General features: G+C 51.4%; 1 protein-coding gene across 4 annotated transcripts; it reads left to right on the top strand.

The window, feature by feature from the left end:
- The first annotated feature begins 14 nt into the window (after nucleotides 1-14).
- Nucleotides 15-20,605, top strand: GGT7 (gamma-glutamyltransferase 7). Of its 4 annotated transcripts, none has more exons than XM_080405353.1 (15): nucleotides 15-225; nucleotides 2,967-3,193; nucleotides 4,555-4,706; nucleotides 5,697-5,811; nucleotides 6,354-6,421; nucleotides 7,096-7,169; nucleotides 7,627-7,820; nucleotides 10,050-10,137; nucleotides 10,875-11,002; nucleotides 13,121-13,209; nucleotides 13,994-14,146; nucleotides 14,679-14,796; nucleotides 15,510-15,647; nucleotides 16,633-16,732; nucleotides 18,263-20,605. In XM_080405353.1, the coding sequence occupies exons 1-15, from the start codon at nucleotides 33-35 to the stop codon at nucleotides 18,424-18,426; spliced, it is 2,001 nt and encodes a 666-aa protein (XP_080261479.1). In that variant the 5' UTR covers nucleotides 15-32; the 3' UTR covers nucleotides 18,427-20,605. The 4 variants fall into 4 exon arrangements, with proteins under 4 accessions (XP_080261479.1, XP_080261480.1, XP_080261481.1 ...); XM_080405354.1 differs by lacking the exon at nucleotides 18,263-20,605 and adding an exon at nucleotides 17,219-18,256; XM_080405355.1 differs by having other exon boundaries at nucleotides 84-2,420.
- The last annotated feature ends 213 nt before the right edge of the window (nucleotides 20,606-20,818 follow it).

The raw sequence follows: 20,818 nt of genomic DNA, 5'->3' as shown, positions 1-20,818 counted from the left end.
GGCCCCTTCCGGCGGCAGCGGCTGCGGCGGCGATGGCGGTGCCGGTGCCGGCGGAGGCGGGGGCAGGGGCAGGCCGGCAGCGGGCTCTGGCCGCGGCCTCGCCGGTGGACTACATGAGCATCACCAGCTTCCCCCGGCTGCCCGAGGAGGAGGCGGGCGGCGCGGGCGAGGGCGGCCTCCGCGCCCGGAAGGAGGAGGACGCGTTCCTGGGCGAGCAGGACACGGGTGAGGGGCGGCGGCCGAGCCCCCGGTGCCCCCGGCTCCCTCCCGCTGCGGCCACCGCCCGCCCTGCGGGCCGCCCTCCGCGGCTGCCGGCACCGGCCCCGCCGCCTGCCTTGCGGGGACGCGCGGGGGAGGCCGGGGCAGCGGGGGCGCGGCGCGGTGCCGCCAGCGGGGCGGCTGTCAGACGCGGGGCCCCGGCCCTGAAGACGGGCCTTCGCCTGTCGGTGACCGGCCGGCCCTCCCAGGAGTCACAGAGCGCTCCTGCCCCGCCGCATCGCGCCTCTCCAGGGCACAGGGCTCCCGTGCCCCCCGCCCCCCGCGCTGTCCCCTGCCGGTTCCCCCGCCCCGTCTCGCCCCGCGCGGTTGTGGCGGAGGCGCCGGGCCTGCGGGCGCCGCTCTCCCGAAAGGCTCTCACCGGCCCCTTGGAGCCTCCCCGGGCGCCTCAGGGGCTGGGTGGGAGCTGCGTGCCGCGTTACCGGCCGGGCCGGCGGGGAGGGAGCTCAGGCCTCCGGTCCCTGCTGCCCAGGAGGTCTCGGTAAAAGGGGGAAGCCCCTGTCGTGCTGTCGGTGCTGGGGACAGACCCCCCAAGGACTGAGCGGTCCCACACTGCAGCGCCTGCCAGAGCCCACCAGCATTTCTGGCCTCAGCTGTCCCCTCGGCAGCCGCTCCAGAGCTGGGGTGGCCCTGGTTCCCCGGGGAGCCACGTCTCCTTCATGGCCCCCCCAGAAGCCATGTAGGGCTCATTGGCTTCTCTTTCTGGTGTGAACGTCGGTGGTGGGACGGGCACCTGTGTGTTGGCCTCTCAGGCTGCTCCTTGCCCTCCATGCTCCCTGCTGAGCCCTTTCAGCCACTCCTGTCCCCACACCACGGCCCTGCTGTCCCCAGACAGCACCAGCAGTTGCAGAGACCAAGTGACTTGCCAGAGGCCACGCGGGATGTCAGTGGTGGAGACCAAAGGGACTTCTGCATGGGTGGGAGAGGCCACCCTGGAGGGCCGTGGCTTGTCCTCTCCCATGGTTGCTCCCTGGGATGTTTGTGTCCCCTGGTCCTGGGCTGTTCTGTCACCAGCACTATGGGAGCAGAGCAGAGGGACGCAGTCCCAGAGCGGTTGGGCAAAGGAGCCCAGCTCACTGTTTCCCACCGGTGGGGCTGGTACCCCACTGGGTGTGCAGGGGGCTGTATGGGACATCCCTCCACAATGGCATCCCCCACCAGGACAGTCATGGCCCCCACCGGTGGCGCCCCAGCCCATTGCCCGCCCCAGCCAGGCTTCCCTCTGCCCACACACTGCAGGCTCAGCTCACAGACCAGGCGTGCTGGGGAGGGACCCTGTGTGCGCTCAGAGGTGTGGGCTGGGAGAGTTGAGCCTTTCCCAGTCATGCTCCTAAGTCACCGCAATGTGAAGGAGATTAAATTCACCCTAAGGGCATTCCATGGCTGCAGTGGGGTTACTGCTGGTTGCAGCATCACTGAAATTAAAACTAACACCCTGCCTGGCCCCAGGAGAGCTGCAGTCAAGGGGTCTTTAATGTCATGCCAAGGACAGGGCTGGTGGTCCCCAGGAGATGCTGCCTGCCAGAGCAGACGGAGAAGCATGGTGGGATGATGGGGGATGCACAGTTTCCTGCTCATTCCCTTCTCCCTTACCCCAAACCTGGGAAATGTCCCCTCTGTGGAGAGACAAGCTTCTCATCTTGTCTTTTCTACTCGATGCTCCTCTTCTTCCCACCACAGATGTGTGGGGCACTGCAGCTCCCAATGGCTCTTGGCAGCTCCCTGAAAAATATTCATCCAGGAGCTGTGGGTGCTGCCCCAAGCCGCTTGGTCCCATTTGGTGCCTGGCAGGGATGGGTATGTCCCCACGGCTGCACCAGCAGCTCCATGTGCCCAGCAGTGCCAGTGCAGAGGCAGGGCACGCTCAGCCAGCGTCCTCCCTGCCGCGAAGGCAGCTGATGCAGGCAGAAATTCAAGGCATCTTTTAGAGCAAAAGAGACTTTTTCATCCTGCTGAGCATTGTTTGCTGCCTGGTGGATGCCCAGCAAAACCCTGCCCTGTTGCATTTGCCATTTTGGAGCTGGGCGTTCGGCGAGCAGCTTGATTTCACAGTGGGCCTCGTCAGCTGGAGGAAGCAAGAAATGAAAGCAGAGCCTTTCCTGCCGTCGGAGCGGGTGGACGCCCCTCGGCCCTCTGGTTTGCAGGTTTGCTCCTCTCTGCCCTCACTTTGCCATGCTTCTGTAGAGGTATTTTCTGTGCCCAGGCCACTCATTTTGCTTCGCCTCTGTTTTGCTCAGGTGCTTTAGCTCAAGCATAGCTCCAAACAAGGCTGCTCGACTCTATTTTTATATATCTATCTATCTTAATTTCCTCTTCTTCAGTCCTGCTGCATTTGAGAGATGTGTTTTCAAGTCAGTGCTGTGTTAAGAACCCCTCCAAATGGAGCAGTAACTGTGGGCCCATCACTGAAGACTGATGAATGGATTGAAATGGAGCAAAATTCAGGGGGGTTTGCCCCTCGTAATCTCCAGGGAATTCAGTTTGGAATAAGTAGAGCTAAAGGAAGGGATCAGTAAAATGACCTAAAGCAGCATCTGAACCAGAAAGTCTGTTGAGAGCTGGGATCAATAGGGAAGGTAATAGCCTTGCTGAAAGGGGCACGGTGTAATGTTAGCACTGGGTAAACACTGCAATAAGAGCCCTGTGTTGCTCAATAACTAACACTTGTTTTTTCGCCGCTGCCCACAAAGACCCAGACTCCTTCCTGAAGTCAGCGCGTCTCCAGCGCCTGCCCTCGTCCTCATCAGAGATGGGAAGCCAGGACGTGTCCCCTCTCCGGGAGACCAGCAAGGACCCTTTTTCCGGAGACTGCAGCTGCCGACAGGATGGGCTGACTGTCATCATCACTGCCTGCCTGACCTTTGCCACCGGGGTCACGGTGGCCCTGATCATGCAGATCTATTTTGGAGACCCTCAGGTAAGATGGCTTTTGCAGTCAGGCTTTGGCTCCAAAAATAGGAGAAGCTCCCTAGCTTTCCTCCTTGCCAACAGTTCAGTGGGATAAGTGCTGGTGAACCCCAGCCAGTGTCAGTGAGATCCTGGGTGCTGAGTCTCTCTTGGCAATTCCATCCCAAATTGTCACAAAAGGTTTTTCATGTCTGGGAGTCGTGCTCAGAGGGGTGAGCTGAGCTCTCAGTGCCTGCCCTGCGGCGTGGGTGACTGTGCCTGGCAGGTTTGGGGGCGCTGTTGGGGGGAAGTGGGCAGCCCTGCTGCTGTAACTCCAGTTGCAGTTTGAGCCAGTTGTGAATGCTTTCAGAGAGCAATCCTTAGTTAAGCAGTAGGCATCTTTTGTACATCTCCACTTGGAGAGAGTTTTATGGATCTGTATGCCCAGGCTCACCTCTCAAAGGATGCGTCCCAGGACCAAGCAGGGAAATAGCTGAAAACAGGGCTGAACCTGCTGCTGATCTGTCCCACAGACCAGTGCTAAACTGCAGAGCAAAGGCAGCATGGCCATGGGGTCATAACTTCCTGCAGAACATCTCCTGCCAGGTACTGCAGCCTGAGAAAGGCCAAGGAACAGTCAGTAGTCACCATCATCTTCTTTATATGCTGCCCAGCAGGGCAGAGCACCTACAAGTCCATGTGGAAGAGATTTGCCTTTTTTTTTTTTTTTTAATTTATTGCTCTCTCACTGGCATGCAAAATGCAGCCATTGGGAGTGGAGTGGCTTGGCTCCATGGCTGGCTGGGGTGCAGCACTGGAATGAGGCTGCACAGCCTTTCACAGCACTGCTGGAAGGGCCAGTCCTGCCCGCCAGCCTGCCATGGCCCTTCTGTCGTTGCACTTCTTGGGGCTGTTCTGGCTCGTGCCGAGATGCTGCAATTTGCACCATAGGATTAAAATGAACCTTTGCAAACTTCCTGTGGCTGCTGTAGCACCGGCGCCAGGGAGGGATGAGAACAAGCCATGGAACTGGGGTGGATGCTGCTGTATTCCCATTTCCAGTGACTGCATTGCTGCAGCACAGTGACGGCATGCCATCACCCATTGCTCTTGAGGGTTAGTCTGACGCTGCTCTGGGGTGGCCCACCAGCTTAGCATGTCTGCTGCCGAAAACTGGCTGAGCGATGGCCATGGCTACATGCAGAGTAGCCATAGCTGCCCTGGTGCAGGGATGTGCCAAGGGACCTATTACTCCCACCAGCATTTGGAGGAATCTAAAAATGCAGATTGGCCACAGCCTTGGCAGTGGCCTCAGCCTTCAGGTCCCACAGAGCTGGCAGAAGGCAGCCCCAGCACCCCTCCCTGGGCACAACGCCTCTCCTCTTCTGGCAGATCTTCCACCACGGTGCTGTGGTCACAGACGCTGCCTGCTGCACGGCGCTGGGCATAGAGGTGCTCAACAAGCAGGGCTCCTCCGTAGATGCAGCCATCGCCTCAGCCCTCTGCGCGGGAATCGTCAACCCCCACACATCAGGGATTGGCGGGTAAGTGTTGATCACTCACCCCCATGCTGTTGTCTGCAGTTGTCCTCAAGCAGGTGATATCCCCACCAGCTGAGACGTGCCTTTGTGGTAGCCCTAGTCCCAGCATGTGGTACCAGGTCTCTGACACCAGGCAGTGGATGTGTCCACATCTGCACAGGGGCAGGGAACCCTCCTGTGCACCAAGTTGACAGCGAGGGACAGAGACCCCCAGGGAGGGAAAAGCTGCATCTGCTATAGTGGCTGCCAGGAAGGTCCAAGCCTCAGGCTCATGAGGGTTGAAAACGTGACCACAGGCTGCCAAGCCCCTCCATGAGTGTGCCAGGAGCTTGCAACACCCTGGGCTCAGTCCCAGTGCTTTCAGAGATTGAGTGCTTCCCTCCATTAGCTCGGCTTCTGCTGCAGCAGGAGCCTGAGGTCCAAGCCCGGCTTTGGGCAGCTGCCAGGGAAGGCACAGCAGTGAGGGGTGGCCTCCTCCCCATCCACATCCCCAGGGTCGCATCCACGTGAGCCTGGTGCTGTTGGCTCTGAGGGAGGTCTTGGGGGCATTGCGTAAAACACCACCTGATAGCTTCTCCAGACTGCCACAGATTGCCGTTGTAAGCAAAACCCCTCTTTTGTTGCAAAACTGCTCAGATTAGAAAGAAAATCCCAGATAGTCCCAGCCTGGCAGTGGAACAGAGCCAGTGCCCCCCTGGCCAGGCTGGCAGGGACTGATCCAGCCTCACTGCAGCCTCAGCACAGGGGCTGCCTGCGTCCCGCACTAGCCCTGGCTCGGTGGTCCCAGACTGCTCTCAGGGGAAGGGCAGCAGCGTTCCCCTGTACCGCTGGCCAGCCTGGGGTCGCTGCTGGGGCTGGTGACCTGCTATGATTGCCCTGTCATGCTAGGACTGGCCCCAGCCCCAGTGGCACCCACACTTTTCATTTTGGCTTTATGGCAGCAGCTGTTGGAGGTACAACCAGTGCCATGCTGTGACCCCCGTCTCGTTACAGGGGTGGGGTGATGCTGGTCCACGACATCCGGAAGAACAGGAGCTGGGTGATCGACTTCCGTGAGGTGGCTCCTCTGGGCATCCCACTGGAGGGGGACCTGCAGAAGGACACCAAGGTGAGGACCAGTGCCCGCGGCTGACCCCTCCAGGGCTGTAGCTGGCTGATGTCTCCAGCTCTCCTCTTCCCACAGCTCTTGGGCCAAGGGGGAGATGCCTGGTGAAGTGACAGGAGACCTCTCCCATCATGGGCAATCCTGGGCCCTTACAGACGTGGGGAGTCCAGGGAAAATGCTTCTCTGGCAGCCCCAAAATGCTTGAAGCCTTACAGGGTTTGGGGAGTAAAGAGGCATGTCTCTCTGGCAGTGGGGAGCCAGGAGAACAAGAGCCCTGGGAAGGAGCACAATCCCATGTCGTTCTGCTGAGTTATTTCTCCTGATCAAATTGGGTTGAGATCATGATTGAATTTGCCTATTTCCTTCGAAAAAAATTTATTTCCTAATTTAGCATGTTAGTGCAGACCTCATCCCTCTCCTAAAAGCCATGCGGGCACTTCCAATGTGAACATGACTTGCCTCTCCTTGACTTGCAGTTGGGGATTATATCCTGTGTCCTCATGGGCAGGAGCCTACTCTTCCTTTTTGTCCTTCCTGTGTTACAGCCAGGTCTGCTCGTGGGGGTGCCAGGCATGATACAGGGAATGCAGCAGGCGCACCAGTTACACGGGAGGTAAGACACAAGGCTGGCACAGGTGGGCTGTCTTCATGCTGCACAGGCTGTGCCCTGGGGTCCCTGTGGGGGAGCTGGGAGCACACGAGCCCTTGCCATCAGACCATGTTCTCAGTCGCCAGTCAAAGCCATTAGCTAAGGGGTACTTGGAGGATGGTGTTGAAAAATATGTTAATTTATTGGTACTTCATTTAACAAAAGAAAGAATTCAATTCAGCTTGGTCAGGTTTTCTGCAAAGCAAAATTGTGGCTAACAAGACGGATAATAAACATTCTTTTAGAAGTAGGTGCATAATGTTTTCATGCATGTCTGTATTTTCATTCTCTTTAGCTGGACCCTAAGGAGTGTGGCTGTCCTTGATGCTCTGTTGGGACTGAGAGGGAGGGATCTCAATGACTTGCTCAGGGCTGGAGCCTGGCTTGAGATTTTGCTCCACAGATGCCTATTCCCCATCCTTACACCGGCATTCCTCTCTGATGCACGTTGTGGAGCACTGAGGTGATCCTGCTAAACCCACTGAAAGCTCAGTGCTCCTTTTGGCCACCACTGGCTCCACAGCCTGGTCCTTCAGGAGCCACCTGACCACAGAGCCGACTCCTGCACTTGCTCCCCACCACCCTGCCCTGCTGCAGCCCTCCAATGCACATTTCTCCTTGTCCTTTCTCCTTTGCAGACTCCCATGGTCTGAGCTGCTGGGCCTCGTGGCCAGTGTTGCCCAGGATGGGTTTAATGTCACACACGATTTGGGTAAGTACCTGATGAGTAGCCAAGGGTGGCTGCTTAGCGTGGAGGAGCACGTTGGCCACTGCTCGAGTGTGAGGCAGCTGGGGATGTAGATGGTTATTCATGGGAAATTCAGGCTCTTTGGACCTAGAGGTGGATGGTGTTGGGAGCTGAGCAACACGTGAGCCATGGTCTGCAAGGGGAGAGCATGGTGGCAGCAAAACTGGTGCCCTTTCCCAGGGCTGGTCAGGGAAAGGGAAGAGCAGCCCACGCTGGGCAGCCCCCCAGGGCCAGCCAGGGAAGAGCACTGGGGTTTTGTTGGGTTTCCTTCCCAGCTAATGCATGCATGATCCAGCCACCCTCTAGTTTTGAAATGGGTGAAAGGCAGCGGCATGCCTCCAAAATCCCCGTCAGGTACACAGTGACTCCCGAGTTCCTGCACCCTGGCTTTTCTGGACGTCCTTCCCCTTCTCACCCACAGCCAAAGCCATAAGTGAACTGAAGGACCTGAACTACTCTGACAAATTTCGGGAGATCTTCCTACCAGATGGCCAGCCCTTGCTGCCTGGCATGTTCGTCAGGCGCCTGGACCTCGCAGCTGTCCTGGAGCTGGTGGGGGCGGAAGGGTCGTCAGCTTTCTACCGCGGAAACTTAACCCAGGAGATAATCTCCGAGGTGAGTCACGTCTGTCCCTGTCTCTGTCCCAGACCACACAGCACAGTCCGGGCTGGGGGTGCCACCTGCCATGTCACCTGCTTAAGGTGACGGCCTGGAGATAAGCCATAGCCAATGTGCCAGCACAATTGGGGGAAAAATGCATGCAGCCTCCTTTTTCTTTCCTGTCCCTGTCCCAGCAGTGGTGTAAGTGACACATGGGTCAATTACACAGCCTAGAGAAGTAAAAACTCCATTTCCTCTATAACCAGGACGGACTTTTTTCAAAGGGAAAAAAAAATCTCCATTTCAAGACCAGCTCTATGCTGAGTTACCATTAGTGACATCCCCTTTTCCCCCATAACAGGAGGTGCCCCACTGTTGAGAAGCAAATTTTTGTTGTTAAGGGAACTGTAAGATATAGACACTAGGAAGATGGTTTAAAAATAAAAACTGTGAGCCTTGTGAGCAGAGAATCAGACAGGCTTGGTCCCACTTAGGGTTGTTCTATCTTAACTCCTCTTGGTAGAGGTGCTCTGGAAAAAAAAGTAACAACAACAAAGTAGCTATTATGGTAAAAAAAACCCCAAACAACATTTATATCTCTGTATGTGCAGTCAGGGTGGTTGGTGGCACCATTTCTCCGTACCACTGTGGTTCATGTGTCATCAGTAGTTTGGAATGGGTTCTTTCAGCTCAAGCTTTAGACATTTGTGAGCTCTGTGTTTGGAAATCTGCTGTGGTTCACCTGGACCACAAGGTGAACAAGGAACAGGAAAAGTCCCAAGCTTGTGGTGTAGTTTCACAGCTTTATCACCCCAGTCACCCCACCTGAGGGCTGCTGCAGGGAAGCACAAACTCTGCAGAGGAGCAAGGCCCAGGGCTGCAGCACCAAAGACCCTGGCAAGCTCTGGGATCAAGCGTGCACTTGCAGCTTCGGTTGCAGAGCAGAGCAAAGTGCTGGCTTCCTGCAGTGTTTATTCTTCCAGCAAAGGGAGGGCATCGGTGTGGTGAAGTCAAGTAGAGCTCCAAAACATCCTGCAGAGGGAAGGCACAGGTGCAAAAAAATGCTCTCTGGGGAATTTGAGATAGTGCCTGCAGTGTGGGGCTGACCAGGACATCTTGCCTTTCTGTGCCATCTCGCTCCTCCTGCCCCACTCTGCGGTGCTTTGCCTGGGCTTTCCACTGGCCAGGCTCCAGGAAGGCTGCCCCTGGCACAGGCACCTGCCTGCCCATCTCATCTGTTGGGTTCAACCTGGCCTGTTCTCTGGGACTGCTCTGGGAGGGGGGCAGGGATCCCAGTAGGGGATATATCTTCTTTTGCAGCTTTGGGGTGGTTTGACATGCTGCCCCCTGTATCGTGCCCTGCATCAGCTTTCCTGCTGCAGTGATTCATCTGGTTCCACCAGAGAAGAGGAGTTTTCTGAACTAGCCAAGTTAGCTGGCTAGTTTAGAAATCAGAGCATGCACAGGTTATTCGTTCTTGTCCATTTTTGGATGGAAATCCAGAGGACTTATAGCAGCAACTCACCCCAGCAGAACCTCTCAGCAGGTTGTGTGGCTTCTCCTGGGTGGAAGGAAAGAGTTGGCCCATGAGAACAGTAGCACGTGTATGTTGACTGAGAGCATTACATACTTCAGGGGATTTTAAGGTCAGCAGAGTGCAGTTATGATGGTCCTTCCTCATCTCCGTCATGACACAACCACAGAACACACGCAGTGGAGGGAATTACCGATCTTGACTGTGTTCACAAAAATTACCAAGCCCAGTAAATTGTACTTCTAGGAGAGCCTTATAGAAAGAGCAAGGGTTCAGCAGACTCACTATCATCTGAAATAATTAAAACCAGGGTGGGAATTGTATGCTACAGATTTCCAGTGTCAGCGACCTGCTACACACAGGTTCCTTCTCTTTGTCTTTTATCCTGGCAATATTGAGATGCTTGCTAACCTTTAACATCCTCATGCTTGCCACCCAGGGGAGCGAAGACGGTGAGGCAGTGCCAGTCCCCATTTGGGGCTTTTGGAGGTGAGCTGCAGAGCCTTGCAGCAGTGGTGAACAGTGAGCCAGGCCACCACAACCATGAAAGCACAGAACTTCAGGGTGTCCTGAGGAACCTGGCACTTGGCTCGGGATTCTCAGTGGTGCTTGTTTGACAGTATGGTCTGTGGTCACCTGGGCTAGCATGAGGAGCACAGCTGGCCTTGACCCAGCTTTCTCAGTGTGCACTGCTTTGCTTTTCTACACAGGTCCACAACTATGGAGGAGTCTTGGTGGAGGAAGACTTCAGCAATTATAGTGTCACGGTGGAGAATCCTGTGCACACAGTCTATCGAGGTGAACGCCTGATCCATTGCCATGCAACTCCAATTAAAAGTGTGCTTCACCTGTCAAGAGGTGGCGGCACTATTTAACAAGAGTTGAAGTCAAAGCTGCGCAGAGGCATCCCCAGGGAGTTTCCTGCTATTGCCTGCTGACACTGATGTGCTGCAGGCAGTTCAGGAGGTTTTCAGCACTTTGAAAGCGGCCTGCTTTTTCCTTGATAGTGACCAGTGGCATTTTGATAGTCTTAGAGTGTAAGAATGCAACACAATCACATACTGATGCAGTGTCTAGGTAGAAGCTGGACCGTAGGCTAGCACCGATGTCTGAAGACAGTTCCCCAAGTTGATCTACAAGGAAGAAAAACTTACTTTGTGCAGAAAGTTTCTAAAATGTCATTCTTTTCTAGAAATCCCTGTATTTACTCTCCTTATATTTGTAGTGTTGCAAACCAATTTTTTTCTCTGTTGTTCCATACTGCAGTCCAGAAACCAACCAGCCAACCAACAACCACTGAATTTCAGATGTAAAAAAAGCATCCCTATTTGGGCTTCCTTCATCCATCATAAAGAAACAGAAAGATACAACAGGAATGTTTTGGGAAATCCTTTTCAAATCTTGTTGCTTTCCATTATTTCCCTTCAGATCTGGAAAGGCTTCCCTGCCCTCTAGGACACTAGCTTATGGGAGAGTACTGTAACTGGACAGTATCTGACAAAAGCAGCTTCATTCCTCTCTTCTTTCCTTCACAGGTCATCTTGTTTTCAGTCCCCCACCTCCACATGCAGGTCCTGCACTGATCACAGCCCTGAACATCCTCGAGGGCTTTAACATCACAAATCAAGTATCCAGGGGGAATATCTTGCACTGGATAGCAGAGGTAAGAGGCTCAACATTTGGCTGAATTTCCTGTGCTGCTAGAGAATTATGTATTTGTTTATTCCTTGGTTGTACAAAAATGTTTGTGGGTAATTCCCAGACGAGAATGAGCAAATAGACTGCTAAGGTGTAGATCTGAGCTATGCTGCTGCCTCAGGCAGGTGCAGATGCTGGAGCCTCCTGCTCAGCTGAGCTCTTTCTTGCTTAGCCCAGAGCTTTTTCAAACAAACAGGCTGCGGCTTTTACCCATTTCTTGTGTGCAATTGTGTCTTCAGAATGACTCAGCTGAGGGTGGTCCCAGATATTTCCTCTACCTCTTGTGCTGCAGTGGCCCTGGCCATTCCAGACCCCTGCCAGGGCACCGTAAGGGGAGTCAGCAAGCAAAAACCTGTACATGGTGATGACAAGGGAAACTGACCCAACACCTTATATAATTTTTTTTAAATCTTTACATTTTAGCCCACCTCATGATCTCAGCGGCCCAGATCATGATTTTTCAGGTATTTAGGGCTGTCAGCCCTACTAAAACATTGCAGCTTCCCAGGAAGTCAGGCAGGTGCTCTGTTTCCTGCTCTGTAAGCAGAGTTATGTTCTTAGATGCTTAACAGATCCACAGCTGGGTTATACAAGTTGGGAATTTTAAGCAAGGATGAAACCACATCCTTGTAGCAGGCAGGAGAGTGGGTGCTTGGAAGTTAGTGCCCCTCCGCAAAAATGCAGCAACTGGAGGTGTTACACAGTGCTGGGGCTGTGCAGAGGCAGAGAAGATTGACTCACCTAAGTAATTTTTGGGCTCTCTTCAGGAAGCTTTGGATGAATCTATTTGCTCTGTGTTTGCACCAGGCCAAGAGTTTCACCCATTGGTTATCATGTCCCAGCTCCAGATAAAGGACAGACACTTGAGAAGTTGTGCAGCCCTGATTACTGGGGATCACACAGCTGAACACATGGCTGAGATTCAGTGCTACGTCAGCACCAGCTAGTCCAGCCCTGGGACAGTAATGACCAAGTTGTCCTTAACCTGTGCCTGTGGGGTGGACGTGGTCTTCTTGTGTCAGTGGAGCTCTTCCTTGACTACCAAGCCTCTTGCACATCCACCATATGGTATGGTGGTCAGGAGACTGTTCCATGGAAGTGCCACCTTCTCCAGAAGTTAATCATGTTCTACCCTGTACATCAGAAGATAAATGATGACACTTCAGGAGAAGTTGTTGATGCATGGCACGTACCAAAACAGAAGTCACATCTAGCTGTCTAACCTGCAGGGTAAATGTACTGTCTTGAATCTTGAACGAAAATGGCATGACCTGCAAGCTGAAAGTCTAGTGCGTTTCTGCTAGGCACAGGCTGGCTTTATTGAAATGCACATTTCTCCTTGTGGCTGTCCCCTGGCTACGCAGTGTAAAACCGAGGCTAGAGAAAAACTGTGTCTTTTGAAATTGCATCTTCCTAGTTTTAATAGACTGGCTTATGCAGGATTCTGCATGTATAAAAAACCAAATCCCTTCCTCTTTTTACGTTATCATTCCCTCAAGTGTGCTGGGACTAACGCTTTCTGTTCAGACACTTCGGATGACTTATAACTAGGAAGGTGCGTAGCAGCTGGTGAGCAAAATAGCTCATTTCTGCTCAGCAGCGATGCAGTGCCAATGGAGCTGCCATCCAGAGGCAATGGTGAGCCCAGGACCCACTGTCCCACAAGGATTCAGTGTGATCTGTGTGATCTCTGCTGTTGTGGTGACCACTCAAGAATGGAAACAGAAGGTAGCTGGCATCCTGGTGACCCTGTCTGCCAGCTGGCAGTGCAGATGAACCACTGAGCTGAGCCAGCTGGCCAGCTCCTGCCAGGCGCGTTCTACCTTGTGCAAACACTGCTGGATAAGCTCGGCTCCCCCAGCACAGTTTGTTGTGCCAAAATGATGCCCCTTGGTCCCCAAACCCACGTGCGGCAGCCCTTTGCACTGAGGTATTCCCAGGACCAGGCTTTTGGATGGTTTTTTTTGTAGGCTTTAGTCAACATGCCAGGAGACCAGATACCTCTTCCTGTTTAGAGTTTCACAAGTTGTATTTCCAGGGCCAACTAAATATTTTCCTTTCTTTCTTTCTGTGTTCTATTTAGACATTGAAAATAGCCCTGAGTCTAGCTACCAACCTGGGAGACCCGTCTGATGATGTGTCCGTCACTCACATAGCAGAAGGCATGGTGAGGTAGGTCTGAGGCTTACAGGCATGGGCACAGTTGCAAGACGCGTGGTTTGGATGTCAGTCCTGGATTTGCTCCTTTCAGTGCACGGGGAAACCTAAGGGGGGTTTTCTACCTCTGTTTTACTGAGGAAAGGTCAGTTCTTGAGTGTCTTCCTAGGGCTCACTCTTCCACAAGGATCACAGCCGATACGATGGGGCTCTGGGGATGGGTTGTGGTATGTCCTCACACAAATTTCCCGGAGCCAGCTTGATCTTCAGGGTTCCTCCCACTTTCCCACCCCTCTAAATATTCCTTCTTGGCCAGTCAGACAAATGGCCATTCATGTGGTCATGACCACACATGCGGTTTCTGACTCTCCCTTCCCCAGCACAGGGTTCAGTGCCTTCACAGAACACCCAGACGTGCGGGAGAGGCCAGACACAGGGATTCAGCCCAACCTCCCACCTCAGAGCCAGGCTTAGCCATGGCTGGTGGCCAGGGCTGGACCTGACTTGCCCTCCTGCTGGAGAGCTCGCATTCTGCGGGGTGGTCCACCGTTGTCCGGTGGGGCTGAGTTCACCACTGTAGGCGGGGCCTGGGAGGTCCATGGCATTGCCTCTCTGTGTGGACCAAGCCATCTTTTCTCCTTCCATGGAGTGAGCTGAAGGAGCTCCCTGCCCTCAGTGCCAGCCCCCTCGGGGAGACACCACCTGTGGCTGTGCAGATGTGCTCCCACAGAGAGACAAAGAGATGTTCAACTTCCTAGGTTCAGGGCTTTCTTTCCTCTTCCCTCCCTCATGGCTGAAGTAAATCAGAAGCTAATTCCCTGCGCCAGCTGATTAATGACTCCCAGTCCTTCTCATCTGATCTGCGTGTGCCTCACTTCTCAGTGGAGAGTGGACCCGCTGCTAGCCAGGTCCTTGTCATGGGACCTGATGACTTCATTGTTGCAGTTGTAAGGTAAAGGATTCACTTCTTCCCTCCGTCATGTACTCAGAGTGTGGGAGTGGGGAGCAGAAAGCAGGTTTGGCAGGACGGGGTGGGACCAGACCTGGGGCAGCTGGGCTGCTCTGTCCCAGTGAGCACTGCAACAGGAGCAGCGGGAAGGCAGGTGATGTGTGAGCTGGTGCTGCTCTGCCCTGTGGCCTCCTGCAGCCCTCTCACAGTGAAACATGTCTGGCTGGGCCTGAATCTGCTCCCTGGGGAAGAGCTGATGGCCAAATTTGAGGACTGATGGGGGCATGGAGACAGATCCATCACCTAGAGGGGAATCCTTAAACACAGGGAGGGACAGAGCTGCTGTCGCCCACACAGGTTCCTGCTCCTAAGTGCATGGAGACTTTCACTCCTCACATCTAACCAGCCCTGAAGAACTACTGAAGAGTCTCTTATCGGGCCAAGAGGGGACAGAAAACTGGAGCCCTGAAAAGCCTCCAAGTGTGCAAAAATCTCTGGGAGGATTTTTACAAGATTTCTTTATGTTTCTTTTCAGTTCTTTGAATCGTCCCTTTGGCAGTGGAATAATAACACCCTCTGGAGTCCTCCTGAACAGCCAGATGTTGGACTTCTCCTGGCAAAATAAAACAATGAACCACTCAATTCCCAGGCTGGTAATGGATGACATGGAAAATTCTTTATTTGAACTGTCTGTACCAGTTTTTTCAATTTTATTCTCATCTCCACAACAGGGAGGCCTATTTAGTGCCTTATTAATAACTGAGAGACAACAGTCTGTAGAAAGCTTGTATTTTTTCATTATATGAGCCACTGAAACAGAAGGCTTCATGCATATCAGTCATCACTATAATGCAGTTTTATCAGTCAGTGCTGCATATCTCAGCTACCTACTTTCCCTGCAGTCCAGATGCACTGTAAAGCAACCGTCCTTTTCTGTGACTTGAATTAAGAACTATCTCTATGAATTGGTGCTCTGCACTTCTAAAAGTAGCAGGTAGCAGAAAAAAAATCTTCAGGTCTTGCAAAGGAACAATTCCAGACTAGTAGTGGTGGCTCCCAGTGTTGCCCTGTTGTTCCTTCTTGCCATGTATTGTAAATGCATTCCACTTTGTTGGGCTGGTACTGCAGAAGTATGTGAATGGCTCCAAAGACCTTCTGTAAAAGAGCCACAGCATGAAACAGGACAGATCCTGTTAACATCAGAGAGCTTTATCATAGCAGTGAGGGTGTCAGACTTGTAAAACTACACAAGTGCAATCGCTAGCTGAAGCATAAAGATTAAGAAATTAACTTGCACAACTTGAGCACCAGCAAAGCTTTAGTCAGTTTGCTGAAATTTTTTGGTGTGTCTTTTCTTCAACTGCAGCAAAATCTCATTCAGCCTCGGAGACGGCCCCTGTCTTTCCTGTTGCCCACCATTGTGAGACCATCCGAGGGGATGTGTGGGACATACCTGTGTCTGGGAGCTAACAACGGGGACAGAGCCTTGAGCAGCATTGTGCAGGTCAGTGCTGTGTCCAGGCACCCGCCCTCTCAGCACAGTGGTTGAGCTCAACACTGAGCAGGGTCCCCTCCTGCAGTACAGGCTTTCCCTTCCTAATGTCCCAGGCTGAAACTGGTGGGCACAGGTTTACCAGTTCAGTCTTTGGTGTCACCAATTCCACACGTTTGGTTTTCCAGTTCTCTTAAGAGCCTTGGGTTTACTTCTTTTGCACCTTCCCTGGTGGCACCACTCATAACTGTAGAGGAAAAGCATCTTGGCAAAGCCTGTAATGGTTTTGTGTTATTCCAATACCTGTTCAGAGCTCATCTTAAGGATCATTAGGGAAAAAAAGGAGCATTTTGTATTCAGAGAATTGTAGGAGGCTGGCAGGCCTTTGGCCCTTTTCCCTATGAAAAGCTCCTTTTAGTGCGTTCCCGAATGAATTCCTCCCTACTCAGCATTTGCTATAAATTGGGCAGCTCCTCCTAACTTATGATTTGTAATGAGGTGAAGTACTTGCCAATAGCTCGGTCGCATGCACAGTGGCAACGGATTGCTAAAAGAAAGGCGCAACAAGAATGGCTCCCATTTTCCTTACCTTTTGGAAGGCACCATTCAGAGCGAAACTAAAGCCAGCCATTGCTTCCTAATGCTTTGTTTGGAGAAGTCACGTGCTGAGCTTTTAGCTGTAACAAACACTTATTTAGAGATTACATCACATACACCACATTACATCACTGGACATTCCAGACATACAACGCTCCTAATTGAGCAGGAACTCTGGCAAAAAGCCCGTGCAATCCTGAAAAGGTACCGCTGTTTCACCAGCCATATACAGGCCATGATTTAAGGGCCTCCTTCATATGCTGTTCGGTAAATAGTTCCAGATCTTCTTTGCCTGCAGCATCTGCAGATGTTGGAGACACCAGTTAGGGGAATGCTCGGGAAGTTGCCTTCTATTCACATTACATTTTTTTATTATTGAGATTCTTCTGTTCTCTTGCAGGTTTTGGTAAATGTTTTAACATTAAACAAGAATCTGAGTGAAAGTTTGTCACTTGGTCGACTTCACCCACAGCTTGAGTCCAACACCTTGCAAGTTGACAGTGAGTATGGACACTGGGTATGGTGCAGCCTACACACCTCACAGATTTAGAAGAGGGGCAGGATTTTCTTAGCACATGGAAGTGTGGAAGTGTGACAGCCTGGTGCACAGCTCACTGTGTTCTAGGGTCCCCAGCGAGTGCGTAGGGTTTGGGGGAAGACAAAAAGCAGCAACCTAGCTTCTTCAAAGCCTGGAGCCCTTGCTGAGCCATGCCCTCTCCCTCTTGTCTTGAGAATGCTCCCTGACCCCTCCCAACACCACCTATCCAAACTTTCAGGTGCTTCCCCCCAACCCTCCCTCTGCCCCAGCTCACCTTCCCGTAGCAGCCACGTCCCGTCCTTAAAACCTTTTGACAATCTGATGCCATTGAGGATATCCAAATTAAAAAAGATCACAACCACAGCTTCATCCAGACAGGTCCTGAAAGCTAGCAGATCTTCTTACACTTTACTACCACTGCCATAAATTATATTCTCTCACTTTCCAGTCTGTGTCCCTTAACACCAGCATCTGGGAGAAGACAAGGCTTATGGCAAGGCTTGCAACTTGGAATGCAGCATCAGTGCTGACACTCTGGAGACTGTACTGCCAGCTCTTGTCTTTGTTATTACAAGACTTGGTCTCTCTGGTGTTTTTCACAAAGCTCCGTGCCTTACCGGAGTGAACCATAAATGAAATTTGATTGTCATTTCACCCAAAGTAGCCACAGTTTCTAGGCCTTCCCATTTCAGAGGAAAATCTAAAAGTGTTTGTCAGGTGTGACCACAGACTTGGAAACTTGAGTGTAATTAAAACAAATCCAAAACTTCAAAAGGTCCTGATTTTTGGGTTTGGACATTTGGCATCAACAAGATATATGTTAAGATACTTCTGCAATGTATGTAGCTTAAATAACTGTGGGGTTTCTGTGTGCCTGCTTGGTTTGTCCAGCTGCATCCCCAGCTTTGTGTCCTCAGGCACTTCTATTCATACAGAAATCACAAAACATCAAATAAACAAAGGCAGAAGAGCAAGCAAACTAAGGCTGGAAGTTTAAGGAGTAAGTAAGGAAGTTAAGGAAGTTTAAGTAAAGGGGAAGTTGGGAGGCTTATCACAAAGTATGTCATTTGAGAACTTGTTTTGCTAGCGTTTGTTTTGAGCTGCCTTGCATCTTATTTTCACTAATAACTGTTAACACTGTTATTTGTAATGAAGCTCTTAAGAGCAGGGACTGTCTCATGTTCTGTAACAAGAGTAACTACAATAGGTACCAACAACATATTTTTCCAAAGAGAAGGACCTTCCACATCTTTAAGTGGTCTCCTGGATGCCCTCAGCTCCCCCATGGCACAGAGCGCTGCCCAGCTGTGCTGAGGACCGGAGGACTGCTGCCTCAGCACCCCTTGCCCACTCGGCTCTTCCCGGCTGGGCACCTTCCGAGCGCTGCGGGCAGCTTCCTGCATGCTGCAGGTCCCAGCGGGGCTAGAGCAGAGCTTTGCGTCAAAGCCAGCAGTGGTTTCAGTTACAAACTCCTCTTTTAAAACCCTTACAGGTGAGTTCCCTGAAGAAGATGTTGAATATCTTGTAGCCAGGGGCCATCAAGTGGATAAAGTCAAAGTGGTCTCCTTAGTTCACGGGGCCAGGAGAACCAACAGTTTTGTCATTGGCCTGAAGGACCCCAGGAGCATGGATGCTGCTGGAGCCACAATATTGTAGCGCCTCCCGGATGACGTGTTCACTGAACCAGGCTTAGACAAATCGACCCAAGTAACGTGCATGTTCTGAAACAGCTCCTTCTCCATCCCCCGGGCGGGAGCTCCACATATACACTGCTGAGTAGCCTTTCTGCATTCCCCACCCGGGATGACACCAGAGGGGTTAACAGCGCCAGTATACAGCTCTCTGATTTTTTTTTTGTTTCATTTTTAAACTATTTGAATTGCAAGCAGCCTGGTCCTTGTTACAGGAATGCAAGGAGCACACTTTTCTTTTGGCAGAGGTTTGCTAATAATTTCAGTCTTTCAGAAGCCCAGTTCTAGCCAGCATCCTAATTTTAGTGAGCAGGAACATTAGCAAAGGAAAAAACAGCTGCTGCTGCTGGTCATCTTCATCTCCCTGTCGTTCCCAAACTCATTCTTTGCCTCTTGTGTGAGCCAATAATTCATGCAGCCTAATGTAGTGTTTGTAGGTGCCTGTAGCTGGAATATCGGGGAGTCCTTTAATACTCTGTATGGGCCAGCTGATGTTTAGCAGCATGCAGCCTCCTGGGCTAGTTCCTTTTCTCACATCACTACATACCTTGAATTTCGGGAGTAAATATTTTGAATCAAGTTGCTGCGCAGTCTGATTTTGTAAATGGAGCAACAGTTTTTAACTTCTAACAACTTGTGGACCCCCCAATAGTTTTCCTACAGAGCATCCTCCATGGTGAATTTAAGTTTAGTGGTAATGGGCTTAATTTTCTTAGATGTTTTTTGGAGATATCTTAGTAGTACTCCGCAGACTCGTAAAAATCCACAGACTATGGACTGAAAACCACATCGAGAGCGTTTGGGTAGGTTCAGGGCTTTCCTTACACTGCCTTATCTCAGCCTGCTCTGAAAGCCTGAGTCGTGTAATCCCTACAGAGAGGCTTGGGATTTTCTGCTTACTAAATTCATGCGGGTCCTTCAGCTCCGTATTTTAATAGGGGTGGCTCTACTGGAAAAGCTGAAGAGAGTGAAAGAAGAGCTACGAAGTGAACCAAACGCTACTGAGATAGTTTTCTGTCTGCAGCATGTAGTGCAAAATACAAGAATACTTCTGTATTTCTTGTCTGAAATAATGAAGAAAGAGAATACCACATCTGACAGCTGCACCACTTCATTCAATCCATGTTTGGACATTTCCTTCTTTTTTTTACTAACAAGTTAGAGATACCTGGCACTAAAAAAATCTGGAATTTGATAATTTTCTCCTGTTTAAAATTTGATTATTTCTTTCATGATGCAAATGCATCTATGGCCACTGTACATATTATATATGTATGCCTGCTTATGGTTGTCTTGGTCTTTCATTTGATGATTACACCAGTCACCCTCTGACGCTCCTTGCCATTTGACACAGGGAGCCTGCGGGTCATTTTGGGGCAGTCGGGGTGCTATAGCAGATAATTGGACTAATTGTTCCTACCACCTGCCAGCTGAGGATCTCAAAGCATTTACGTGAAGCCTTGCAGACTGCACCGAGGAAGGACAGAGATGCTTTTATGCTCCGCTGAAGCACAGCCACCCAGGAGAAGAGCAGGGCAGCTACCTGGCAGATGGGAGCATCAGTGGTATTGTCTGTTACAAATGCATCAGCTGAGAGACGGGGGAGGTACAACGTTGTCTTTGAGAAGCTGTCTTCTGTGCCACCATACTGCCTGCAGGGCAAGAAGAGACCTTCACCATAGGGACGTAAAGTCTATTTATTATTTATTTTTCTGTCATCAGCACTAGAGTTGGTCACTTCCCAGAGTCAGAGCATTCATAAAATTTTACATGTCTTGGAGCAGACCTTTTCAGGAAGGGAATGATGCAGTTCTGTGCATTGGATCTCACTGGTGGAAATCTGGGACTTTCTGGTGTGGGACAGCATTGATCCATCCCTTGGGCATAGAGGTTTACTGTGCAGAGCTGCAAAGTAAGTGGTCAAGCCATTGTCACTTCAGTACTTTGCATGGAATATCACAAAACACTTTGAAAGATAAAATTACTCCTTATTAACTGAATTCACCGACTCACTTCTGATGCTGGAGACTGCATTCATTTGGGAGTTAAAGACTGGGTTTGATTCGAAAGGGCACCTACATGTCCCAAGGTACAATTCCACAGCAGTTATTCAGAATCTTAAAATAAAGCATGTTCCTAAGTGCTCTGCTGGGTCGTGGCCAGTGTTGCAAAAAAGGGAAATTTAAAACAATTGGAAGGTGGGACTTAGGCCCCTCAGTCATGGCGAAGAGAAGTAAAGATATTTTGAATGATTTCCTATTTCTCTGTTTAAAAACTGCATCAGTATAACACAGATGTGTTCAATATGGAAACCTTTAACCTGCTAATTGGCCCAGTGTCTCTGATACTTTTGAGTC

This window comes from Falco punctatus (genome assembly GCF_963210335.1).
Source record: "Falco punctatus genome assembly, chromosome: 10".
NCBI classification, from domain to species: domain Eukaryota; kingdom Metazoa; phylum Chordata; class Aves; order Falconiformes; family Falconidae; genus Falco; species Falco punctatus.
Note: the sequence above shows the minus strand (reverse complement) of the source record. Positions and strands in the feature narration are given on the sequence as shown.

Coding starts and splice junctions, on each gene's coding strand:
- GGT7 (XM_080405353.1), top strand. CDS start 33: ATGGCGGTGCCGGTGCCGGCGGAGGCGGGGGCAGGGGCAGGCCGGCAG. Junction 7,821..10,049: donor CCCAGGAGATAATCTCCGAG/GTGAGTCACGTC, acceptor TTTTCTACACAG/GTCCACAACTATGGAGGAGT. Junction 16,733..18,262: donor CAACACCTTGCAAGTTGACA/GTGAGTATGGAC, acceptor AAACCCTTACAG/GTGAGTTCCCTGAAGAAGAT.